General features: G+C 41.1%; 2 protein-coding genes across 4 annotated transcripts in view; both read left to right on the forward strand.

Moving 5' to 3' along the window:
- RANBP3L (RAN binding protein 3 like) overlaps positions 1-1344 on the forward strand; it is a 43420-nt gene extending 42076 nt beyond the window's left edge. The window contains exon 15 of the mRNA XM_088152738.1: positions 664-1344. Coding sequence (XP_088008864.1) covers positions 664-707 — 44 coding nt within the window. The 3' untranslated portion in view covers positions 708-1344. The remainder of the gene's footprint in view (positions 1-663) is intronic.
- A 7386-nt stretch (positions 1345-8730) lies between these two features.
- Positions 8731-12031, forward strand: part of NADK2 (NAD kinase 2, mitochondrial) — a 46131-nt gene continuing 42830 nt past the window's right edge. Inside the window, exon 1 of one of the 3 annotated variants that reach the window (XM_088152789.1) lies at positions 8731-9414. In XM_088152789.1, coding sequence (XP_088008915.1) covers positions 8995-9414 — 420 coding nt within the window. In that variant the 5' untranslated portion in view covers positions 8731-8994. The remainder of the gene's footprint in view (positions 9415-12031) is intronic. The other 2 variants (XM_088152787.1, XM_088152788.1) reach the window with 2 other exon arrangements.

A 12031-nucleotide genomic window follows, 5' to 3' on the forward strand; every position in this document is an offset into this window, starting at 1 on the left:
AGGAAAAAGTAATGAAGGAGGATGATTCTCCGCTTCAAATTATCCCAGTGAACAGCCACTTCTGGGAGAAAAACACAAGTGGAATTAGGCTGCTTACATATATAGATTTCTATTAAATTAAATAAAATTAAAATTTTACCTTTCTGACCCAAAATAGGTTCCCAAACAGCTAATAATAATAATTTTAAAAAACAATAAAATGATTATTTGGGGCATGCTTTTAAAAAAAGCGTATTGGGGAAAAGGGAAGCCAGAGAGGTTTGGCTATGTAAATGATATTACTTAGACTGTAAAATAAAAACCTGCTGGTAAAAATTTAGCGGCAATGACTTCTGTCCCATTGTTTGTAAATTAATCATTCTATCACAATGATATTGAGAACAAAGGAAAAGAAACTGCTCTTGTTCCCAAAAGTATTTAATTCTTTATTAATTTATATCCTCCCTTTCTACTCAAAGCAAAACTTAAAAAGACCAGAAGAAGCATTTAAAAAATAGCTAGGTGGTTTAACAAACAATCATGTCATCTATCATTCATGATCCACAAATGATGGCTGAATGTGATGAGTGTAATAGTCTGAATTTGAATAGGAGCATTTTTGAAGCTTAAGGAATGTTGATCATCTTCATCCAATTAAGTAACGTTTTACATTCTCTCTTCCAGAGCATTCCCCATGGATTCGCAGACAGCCAGTGGTCTGTTCATGACAACTCACTACCTCCAATGAAAGGGACTTTAGGGACAACACACCATGTTGGAATGAAGATTTGCTACACAGGATGTGGTACAGGAGCAAAGTGGAAAGTCAGTAAAAGAAGCACTTTAAAGGTTCCAGACATTAGTACCTGAAACTAATGTCCGTCCAACAACGGCCTCAGTTCTTTTAAGAGTTATTTAGAAGAATTCGTTTTCAGGTTTTGGATGAACATCTTTAAGGACAACGTTAAAGAAAAGGATAATTCTGATCCGTGATTTTTCATCATACTGATGGCATTCGTCCTTTATGAATTATTGCTCTCTCTACTTAGACAGAGCAATAATTATTTACCAAGTGTGTGCTCGTATGTATGTGGGGGTCTGAAATATTAATCTATTTTGAGGGCTGTTATTAAATTTGCATGAACCTTCAAAGCCTGATATTCTAAGCTGATATTGCCCCCCACCCCCATTAATGCAGTCTTGAATGCAAACAAAAAAATTTTGCAGGCAGATAAGTAATACAGGTCTTCCCAAGCTGGCTGTTTGTGTGTGAGTTTGATTCATAAATGCAAACAACTCCACAGAAAAGCAGAGTTTTATATCATCCCAGGGAAGTACACCAAGAGTCATTACTTCATTCCTGTCCCTTCCCCTAGGACAGTGTTCCTCAACCTTGGCAGCTTTCAGTTGGGTGGACTCCAATTCCCAGAATTCCCCAGCCAGCCATGTTGGCTGGGGAATTCTGGGAGTTGGAGTCCACCCACCTGAAAGCTGCCAAGGTTGAGGAACACTGCACTGGGGGTTGCACTGATCTGGGAGTAGCACACTTCTTTCAATCTCTACTGCACTGTCTGGCTGCAAAGCTAGCATTTCTTCTGGAGTGGTGGTTAGACCGTTTCTCATTGGCAGCGGCTGGTTTTTATGATTAGCTCGCTGGAGGAAATGCTAGACAGTTTGTGGAGAGCTCTGAGGAAGGAGCAGCGTGAGACTATTTCAGAGCATTTGGGGGGAAAAGCCAGTGGTTGTGTAGAAGTAGTGCCTTCTTAGGCAAAGACTGGATTGGTGTGTTTTGTTTTTTGATGCCTTCAAGTCAGTGTTGACTCCTGGCAACTGCCTGTAGTTTTCTTGGCAAGATTTTGGAAGTGGCTTGCCATTGCCTCCTTCCTAGGGCTGAAAGAGAGTGACTGGCCCAAGGTCACCCAGCTGAGTTCATGCCTAAGGGGGGACTAGAACTCACGGTCCACTATGCCTCATAAATTATAGTTTACCATTATATATGAGTCACAGTTCCTTGTCTTATTAAAAAAAAAATGGTTAAAATGTCATGGCACCATATTATCACGAAGCTCACAAAATAATGAGACAGGATCTATGTGTGCAGACGCAACACTGATTCAGAATAATCTTCTATCCATTTTTGAAATGAGTATCTATTTCATATCTTTCAAACTAAAGATTAAGCCAAAGAATTCATTCATTTTCTTTGTAATCTCATCTTCCTTTAGTATATCTTTAACTTCCTCATCATCCAATAGTCTGTCTGCCTCCTTTGGTGGTTTCCTGTTCATAATATTTTGAAAGAATAGATTTCTTCATCCTAATTATTGTGGTACTGTAATGTTTCTCAAATGTTAGTACCATTTTGCCTCTTCTATTTTGCCTCTTTTATTTTGCCAAGTTCATGTTTTTTTTTAATCTTTTCATTTGAGCAAACAATCATCCATTATGTCAGGATTATGTCTCAAGCAGATACTAAGTCTATATTGAAGATTTATCCCTCTTGCATGCCTTAAGAGGTGCGACCGAAATGTTTCTGAGATCTTGCTAAAAATTTTGTTGTGACATATCTTACTGCCAGAGATAATAGCTTCATTATTAACTACTAAAAGCTACTATGTTTGCTAAGATTATGTCTCTCAATCCAGTACACACAGCAGTCCAAAGAGTATTTCCAAAGTTAGCAGGTAATATCAATAAAACCATTAATTGTGGATGCAGGAGAAGTGTTTTTAAAGGAGAAAAACATGCTGTTGCTTCCCAAATAAATAGGTATGACTGTATAGAATTGGTTTCTGTGGGTTGTACAATGTAATCCTCTGAATGTTTATTTGGAACTAAATCCTACTGTGTTCAACAGTTCTTAGCCAACTATTAAGTACACGTAGGATTAAGCCTATTAATATCATATTAAGCCTATTAATATCATACAGCTTCAGATGTCCCCTACGTCACTTTTGTCTCCGCTTTTTTTTCATGGACTGTTCCTACAACCCATTTATCACTCTGCAGTCCCAGAAGAAGGCAATGGCAACACTTCTGTGTTACTTCCAAGAAAACTACATGGATCTGCCCGTGTAATCATCAGGAGCTAAGCTTGTCTTGTCTTGTCTTGACCTTTTGAAAAAAATCCTATTAAAATTGTGTCTTTTCTTGAAAGGGACACGCTTGCATTCTTTAGCCTCCAACTTGGGTTCTTTCGCCCAAGACGTAATGCCTGAATACTAGGCACATGCCTCACCCCTCCCTCCTCTTGCTGCTAAGAGATGTTGGTGCTAGGCCAATGAGGATTATTGTGAATCTATGAGGCCCAATTTCTCTCCAGATCTACAGGATACTGGCACAAAACTGTTCAAATCTGCCTAAAGGTCCATAAATATACCCTCATGTGGAACGTGGCTCCTGTTAAGTGCATCCATGTAGCTTTCTTGGCAATGCTATGGAAGTGATTTGCCATTAATCACTTCTGGGATATTTTTTTTCCAACTTCCTAGTCTAGCCAACAGTTCTAGAAGCCTCTGTTGATGCCCCATCCAAGTATGAACCGGGGCTGATCTGACTTAGGTTTCAAGATCGATAGGTGCTGCTATCTGCTGAGGCTAAATTGGTCCAGAAAATTCATACATTTGCTCTGCCAAGAGCAACACTTTGGATTTATTCAGAAGAGGTACTTCAGGATACTCAGGACCATTTATCTGCAACTTGTGAAAGTAGCTTCTTCATCCTACCTGAACGTTCTTATTGTTAAGGTTATAACAAGTTATAGCAGATTACAGAAAAGGTGTGCTTTAAAGCTGGGGTCTCATAACTACATATAATTCCACCAAAACTAATGGGAGCTCTGTTAGAAGTTGCTTAATCAGTGGTCTTTGCAGGATCTTGCTGCTTTCATTAGAATGATAAAAGCAGCATTGTAGCATCAGGCTGCAAGCTCCGTCCCTTTTGGCTTGCATGCCCAATGTCACAGCACAGGCAGGAAAAGGGCTGAGCTTGTATCACAACTTCACAATGATGCTTTTGTCAGTCTGACCCACTTGGACCCCATGGACAATGTTGTTCCCATTCACACTCAAAGATATACATGTAAACTAATGAAATATTTGAGAGACAACGCTGTGACAATGATCATGAAGTTACAAAAGTTTTCAGAACAAGAGTTAGTGTTCCTATAAAGAAGATTTGACCAAAATGGATGTTTGGCAACAATGAAATAATGTTTTTAGCCTAAGTTGCTGAAAGGATTCAACTCCAGTGATAATCTCCAGCTAACAAAGAACAGTGTCATCAGATTGTAAAAATAAACCCAGAGCCAATCAATGAAATGTGCCAGATCATACAATTATGCTCTTTCCTCCCTGCTTCCAGGATGACACTAGCTTCCTGTTTGTTTGTTTTAAGTATAAAATGGGTGCATTAAGTTGGAGGCACCTATTTTACTAATTCTCCCCACAACATAAAAGGAGGTTTGAAAAGGGCTGAATGCTGTGCTCCTTCCAGGGGAATCACTGTTACACCCCCTGCCATCCTTGGAAGCTGAACAAGTTTTTTTTTGTCTTTAAAGTCCCTGGCTGCAAAAATCAACTTCTTCAAACCTGCCATCCTCTAAATCAGTGTTTTTCAAACTTGGCAAGTTTAAGATGCATGGACCAACTCCCAGAATTCCCCAGCCAGCATGCTGGCTGGGGAATTCTGGGAGTTGAAGTCTACACATTTAAACTTGCCAAGTTTGAAAAAGACTGCTCTAAATGTACTGGACTTCAACTCTCATAATTTTGCCATCCATGCTGGTTGAGAATGCTCCCATAATAGGCAAGGGAGTTCCAGATCAATATTTGAACACTTTTTCCAAAGTTGCAAGTCATTAAATACTTTTGTTTGTAAAGTGCAACAGTGAATTATTTAGCAACTGGTCATACTGTGAATGAGTCCCACTGATTCTCTTTCTTTTTGATCTATTGCTCCACTGTAATCTAGTCCAATTTAAGGCCTTTTAGCCCAGCAAAATGTCTTAAAATAAATGTTTTAAAAACCTAGTGAAGTTACAAATTCCAGCTGCTCCAGTTATAATGATGCTCCATAACAGATGCAGGTTTCGTTGCTGCTAATTATAAGTGCTAATAAGATGACGGTAGGAGTCATCTTTTTCTAAAATTGACATAATAGTATTTATTCCCATGGGAGGAAATGCAGTAACACCCAATATCCAGTGTAATCTTGCTTTAAATTACCGAATGCAGGATCCAAAGTACTGTGGACAATGTATTTCTGATGGTCTTGGGCTGTATGTATAATAAGTTTTTTTTTAAATGGAAGTGGTTTTTCTAAAAATAGCACATTGGCTTACTACTGAAAGAGAGAAAAGTTTTTAAAATCCCACTTTTTTCTGCACTTTAAGCATGAGCAGTGTTGTGGTTAAAGGGTTGGACTTGGGAGACCAGGTTTAAATCTTCATTCAATTAGGGTGTTTACTCAGTAACATTGGGCCAATCAATCTCTGTCACACCATCCCCAAGGGGTTATTGTGGAGATCCCTTGCAAGTCCCTTCAAGCTCTCAGAGAAAAGGCAGGATATGAATAATGATGATGATGATGATGATGATGATGATGATGATGTAAATCTTTAGGTATAAAATGTGTACAGTGATCTAAATTTGGCCTTATAGATTTCAAAAGACTTTATTTCCAGATATATGTCAAATATTTCTATTTAAAAATAATTTTAGCTATTGAAGGATATACGAATAAGCTATTTCTGTTGCCTGTGAATACAAATATTTTATTATTATTTTATTAAATGGGGAAAAACATTTTGCTGAAGAGGACATGTGACTTTGCTAAGATAAATGGAATTTATCCTTTATATCCTTGTTTTATACAATATGCTGTTTAATATTATTATTGCAACATCATGCAGATTAAAAAAACCCTAAAGTGTATTGTTCTCATATAACAACTTAGATATGTATTCCATATACAGGGTTTTAGATATTATTGTACACTAAATAGAGCAAGAAATAAAATTTCCTATATTTGTTAGCTTTTAATCTTAGTGGATCATCTTCTTTTTCTTCTTTAGTGCATGTTTACCAAATATATTTAATCAGAAATAAATCTCTCCTAAATATGCTTAGGTTTGTTGTCCTTCCCCTAGTAAATGTATCAGAAGATCTTCAACATTTTTCTATGAATTACCATGATTTAACATCAAACTATGCATGTTTCCTTTCCTCTCTATAATTGTATTTTAGTCTTTATGTGTGGCAACATTTCAACGATGCCTCAAAATCTGTAAGATGTATACATGTGTAAACTGAAACTAGAAAATATTTATTTTATATTGCAGACTTTAAATTAAATGGGTACGTACACGAGGCCCTGGTTCAACTGTTATTATGCACTAATTAGGAGCAACTCAACATTTACCTGCTGGCAATCCTAAATCTTACATTTTTGCAATTGGGTAATGTACACTTTTGAATTTGCTTTAACAAGTACAAAGGGTTGCCAATCACAGCCATCTGTTAAACAGTCTCCTGGGACTAGTGAGTTAATGTTTAGGGCAGTGTTTCTTAACCGTGACAACTTGAAGATGTGAGGACTTCAACTCCCAGAATTCCCCAGCCAGTATGGGTATTCTGGGGAATTCTGGGAGTTGAAGTCCACACATCTTCAAGTTGCCAAGACTGAGAAATACTGGTTTAGTGTATAGCATGGAAGCTAAAGGCAGCACTTATTTTCTGGAACTTATCAAATTTCTAGAGAAACATTATGCATCTTCTACAATGTTTATGCAGTAAGTAGAAGGCATATAATGAAACTATTGCTCATAAATAGAGTGTTTGGCTGTTGCATACATTATAATACAGGTATTGGGTTATCCAGTTAGTGCCCCTCTGCCAGGGCCCTGTAGGAGGAGAGCCATATTAGTCTGTTATAGCCAAAAATCAGAAAGAATTTGGTACAGTTTTTCCAACTAAGGAATATCAAAGTGTTTCAGCCTCCAAGGACATTCTATTGCAGATCTCAAAGGGGCCATTTTGGAAAAAAAAAAAGAAAGGCAGCACGATTGAGCAACAGATTGCTGAACTCACATACATCAAAGGGTTTTCGGCTATCTCAAAAGGTTTCAACAAACACAATGGGTTTTTAACCAATTTCAGTCCTTGTAATCTGTCTCATACGTAACCTGCATCTGTGTAACCAACCAGTCTTCCCCTCCCTTTCTCCTCCCACTGCCTAATCCCCATTTAAATCCTAAATCAGTCTAGCCACTCTATGTATCTGTTTTAGCTCATAAAAGCGTATACTTTTAAAGAAAATTTGCTAGGCTGAAAAGGAAAAGAAGTCTGTGAAAAGAGGAGATGATTTTAGCAATGCAGTGGCAGGGTGGGGATGCAGTGGGAAAGCAAATGCATTGCACATTTAAATTTTAATTTCCTGCATTTCTCACTCCAAGTGCACCAGCAGAAAGTCTTCTATGAAATCCTAAAGGCACACTTGCCAGCCAGCATATACTAAGAAGATATATCCATGGCCAGATTCTATATAAACCAGTTTCCTCCATTCCTACAGAATCCAAAGTTGGCATTATCAGTGTATATCTGGTTTGTATGCATATACTGTACTATACTAATAGAAGTATAACAGATCTAAAAATCTGCACGTGTTTTTTGTATAGCGGACGGCTTCTTGAGGAAATGAATGGGGCATTTTGCTAGACTCCTCTGTGCTCCATGCTATCTTCCAGAATACATTCCAATTCAATACCTCTATGGGAAACATTTAAAAAACCTTCCCACACAAAGAGTTCATCTGCGGCAGAAGAGCAACATGTTTCAGTGGAACATCAAACATAAAAACATAAAAAGAGCCAGTTTGGTCTAGTGGAAGCTCCAGGCTAGAAAGCAGGAGACGTTCGAGTCCCGCCTCAGGCATGAAAGCTGGCTGGGTGACTTTGGGCAGTCACTCTCTCGGCCCAACTCACCTCACAAGGTTGTTGTTGCGGGGAAAATAGGAGGAGGAAGGAGTATTAGATACGTTCGCTACCTTGAGTTATTTATAATAATAATAAAGGCGGGATCATTTTTTTAAAAAAAACATCCGACAAAGAGCTTGGTAGCTCCATATAGCAGTGCAAATATTAAACTACGAACAGAAAGGGATTTTAATTGACTCACGCAAAAAGCAAACGAGTTCTAATTTGGGGGGTGATCTAATTTTTGGGATACTTGGCAATCAACTGCCTTGGGAAGACCGGTGCGCTTAACATGCACTGTATAGGCTATGCATTTAATTAGCCGCATAAAAATTGAATTCCAAATAAAGCTAGGTGAATCCGGGCAGCATACACAGGCTCAGCCTTTCCTCAAGCTCTCCAAAGCTGGATCTCACGGAATTAAGATTGCATTCCACGCAATTCCTTCCCTAGAAACGCTCGGAGTTGCAGTTCAGTACAAATAAACGGCTGAAGGCTGAGCCACGCATTAAAAGAGTTGCAACCCTCCCGCTCGCGCACAAGCGCAGGAGAAAAAGGCGGCGCTCCATTGTAGAAAGCCGTGGGCCCGCCGTCCACTCAGGTCGTTCTCCTTCCGAATCTCGGAAGGGCAGCTCTCCGCTGATTGGTCAATGCGCGCCCAGACGCAGAAGACAAAATGACGTTCCACGGCAGGCTGAGAACGCGTAGGAGCGGGATGCTCCGAGGGAAGGCGAAAGGAAGGGTTGGTGGGGGGCGGGCCCTTGCGCCGCGCGTGCGCGGAGCCTTCCCTGCTGTTCCTCGCCCCCTCGCGGGTTCGGAGCGTCCTAAGTCGGGCGCGCACGCAGCCACCTGTGCGCGCGTGTGTCAAGTGGCACGCACGAGTGAACGACTGTGCGCGTAGGGGACGCCGCCGCCGCGGGAGCTCGAGCTGCGCCGTTGAGGCGCAAACGTGAGGGAAGGTCGCCGCTCCGCTCCTTCGCGTTCCCCTCCAGGCAGCCTTTGGCTGCGGCGGCGACTCCTGAGGAGCGTCCCGAGCCCGGGCTATGACCTGCCTCCCGAGCTACCTGAGTGGCGGCAACCCCGGTGCCAGCCTCCGCGCCTTGCTCAAATCTTTACGGCGGCAGCCGCCGCCGCCACAGAGGCGGCTCGCCGTCCCGCCCCCCCGCGCCCGCCCGGCTGAGCCCGCGGCTTCCTGTGCCGCCGCCACGGCTGGGCTCCCTCTGCGGTCCCCGGCGTTGGCGGGAGCGGCGTCTTCGCCTTCGCCGCCGCCCTCCTGCCCCCTGCCCTCGCCTTCCCCTTCGCGGCGGTGCCTCGGCTCGGGCGGTTGCTCGAGCCTGTCCTCCAAGGCCGGCAGCGGCTTCCGCCCATCCCGGGTGGTGGTGGTGGCCAAGACGACCCGGTACGAGTTCGAGCAGCAGCGGTACCGTTACGCGGGGCTCTCCGAGGAGGACCTCAAGCAGCTGGTAGGCGGCGCCGCGCCGGGTCGGTTCTCCCTGAGGGAAGGGCGGCGGTGGAGCCCAGAGGTGGGGTGGGGGGGTGCCCTTCTGATGGCTCCCCCCGCCGTGTCCCAGACGGCGAGTTGGGGGGCCGAGGGAGTTGTCCTCCTGGCCGGCCTCGGGCTGGGAAAGCTTCCTTAGGGACATTTAGAGGCTTTGCAGACATACTCGTGCGGAGTAGAAAACTTGGAGAACTTTTACCTCTGGTTGGAGACTCTCCCCCCCCTTTTTTTAATGGCAGGGAACTTGATAATACTGTATCCAGGAGCAGAAAAAAGAAGGGTTTTATAAGGTGTGCCTATGCACATGGTGCAGCTGTTTTTAATGAAGGTTTGATTTCAGCTTGGAAATTTTTATTGACACGGCCTTGAGTTCCGTGATGGAAGAAAGGTGGATTATTGGAGAGGAAGAGTTGCATGAAAAACAAAGGGGAGTTGTTTGATATCCTAGAGTCAGATTCAGTTATTGTGGAATTAACAGTCCTGGGTTGCATTTGAAGAAGTGCAGCTCTGTCTATGAAAAGTTATACCAGAGTTAATCTCCACGTTGGTCTAAGATGTTTTCTCTTTGCAGTCATACATCCAGAGCTTGATTTTCTACAGGCCTTGATATACGCTTAGATATGATTGGAAAGCATAGCAGTAAAGCAAAGAAATCTATTTCATGTATGAGACTGCCTTGTGGTTGAGGAGTATACAGGTAGTCCTTGACTTACGATCACAATTGGGACCGGAACGCCTGTTGCTAAGCAATGTGGTTGTTAAGTGAGTTGCCTCTGATTTTACTACCTTTTTGCCATGGTTGTTAAGCAAATCACACAGTTAAGCAAATCTGGCTTCCTCCATTGATTTAGCTTCTCGGAAGCCCCCTGGGAAGATTGTAGATGGCAATCACATGACCCTAGGATGCTGCAACCCTCGTAAATGCATGCCAGTTGCCAAGTGCCCAAATTTTGATCACATGACCTGGGGATGCTGCAATGGCATAAGTTTGAGGCCAGTCATAAATCACTTGTTTCAGCGCTGTTGTAACTTTGAACGGCCATTAAATGGTCATAAGTCGAGGGCTACCTGTGCAGGCTGATCAAGTAGACCTTGGACAACCAGCTTGAAGAAAGTTATGCCACATGCTCTTCCCAATATTCACTTTCCTTAAATAACCTTACAATTAAGAAAATTGATGTTTTAATCAATATATTGTAGCCAGCACTTAAATCAGATGACTTTACAGTATAATTACTTAATTCAGGGAAGAGACAACTATAATTTATCTGTTCTCTGCTGATGTAGAAGCACCAGTCCCTTGATTACTCTAAGGTTTGAATACTAAATTCATATTTACAAAGAAATACCAATTAGAAGCAGCACCTACTCATTCTCAAGCAGCCTATTGGTCTTACTACAGATGCTACAGTATAGTCTTCTGATGTTTTGGAATCCCAGATTTCAGACTTCAACTATGGTGATTGATACAGTAATTCTGAGATTGTAGTGCAGAGTGTCAGGGAAGACTGTTGAAGCACATCAGTTTCACTGATACGTATTCACAGTTGTATGCTGCAATTATTTCAGCAATATTTAGAACATTCTCACAGGATCAAACTAAAGTCCTGTCTAGTTGGGCATTATGTTCCTGTAAGCAGAACATTATCTCAATAGCATTAACTTGTTCCAGAACAACTGGTATTTAAAGGCGTACAGCTTTTGATATTGGAGATAGCTCTCATGACTGGTACCGATAAGCATACTTGCTCTCCAATATCTTGTTGAATTCTTTTTGAAAGACATCCATTTAGCCATCAGTACATCTTCTAAGAAATTACATTGTTCATGGTATTAGAATTATGCAATATAAGAGGAAGAGCTAAAGGGAATCAGTTAAGTAGTAACATGGAACATTACATTGTTCAAATGTTCATGTTTCAGGCTGGTTCAGTCTTTACCAATCTGGAGGCTTAGAAATGTGTTTGAATTTCAACTTCTATCACTTCCAGGCAGTACACTAGACTGGAGAGCCTTGGCTAGATACGTCAATTGTTAATTCTTTGTTTCCTAAACATGGTACAATTAATTTCAAAAAATACTAATGTGAAATTTAGTTTGCCAGCCACTCTGATTAATTTTAAATATATACATATAGAAAATATATATGAATGAGAAAATAATAACTATCAAATAAATAAAAGATAAAAGAACTTCAAGTGGGTGATATATTGCCATGTGAGTAATTTTCCACGTGTGTGTGTGTGTATAAATATAAATATAAATATAAATATAAATATATATATATATATATATATATATATATATATGAAATTCCATAGCTTTTCAGTTATTTTGTGTCTCCCAGTTCTGTTCTGGGTATCCTCTAATCCTTTGAAGTGGACTGGATGAATGCAGATAGGAGGGAAAATATATTCTATCAAAAGCATTTGTTTTGTTACTGGGTAGGCATTGTTTTTGCAGCCCTGTCCCCATTCAGTCCAGCTTGCTTTTTCTTGGCAGCTGTTTTTCAGAGCCATGTGGATGTATTGTTTACAGTTGCTAGACTACTGTTTTTTCTAAACTTCAAAACAGCTTCTCCA

The sequence above is a fragment of the Python bivittatus genome, unplaced genomic scaffold, assembly GCF_059951505.1.
Source record: "Python bivittatus isolate LINGU-HERP-01145 unplaced genomic scaffold, Pbiv_v1 ctg000570_np1212, whole genome shotgun sequence".
Lineage (NCBI taxonomy): Eukaryota > Metazoa > Chordata > Lepidosauria > Squamata > Pythonidae > Python > Python bivittatus.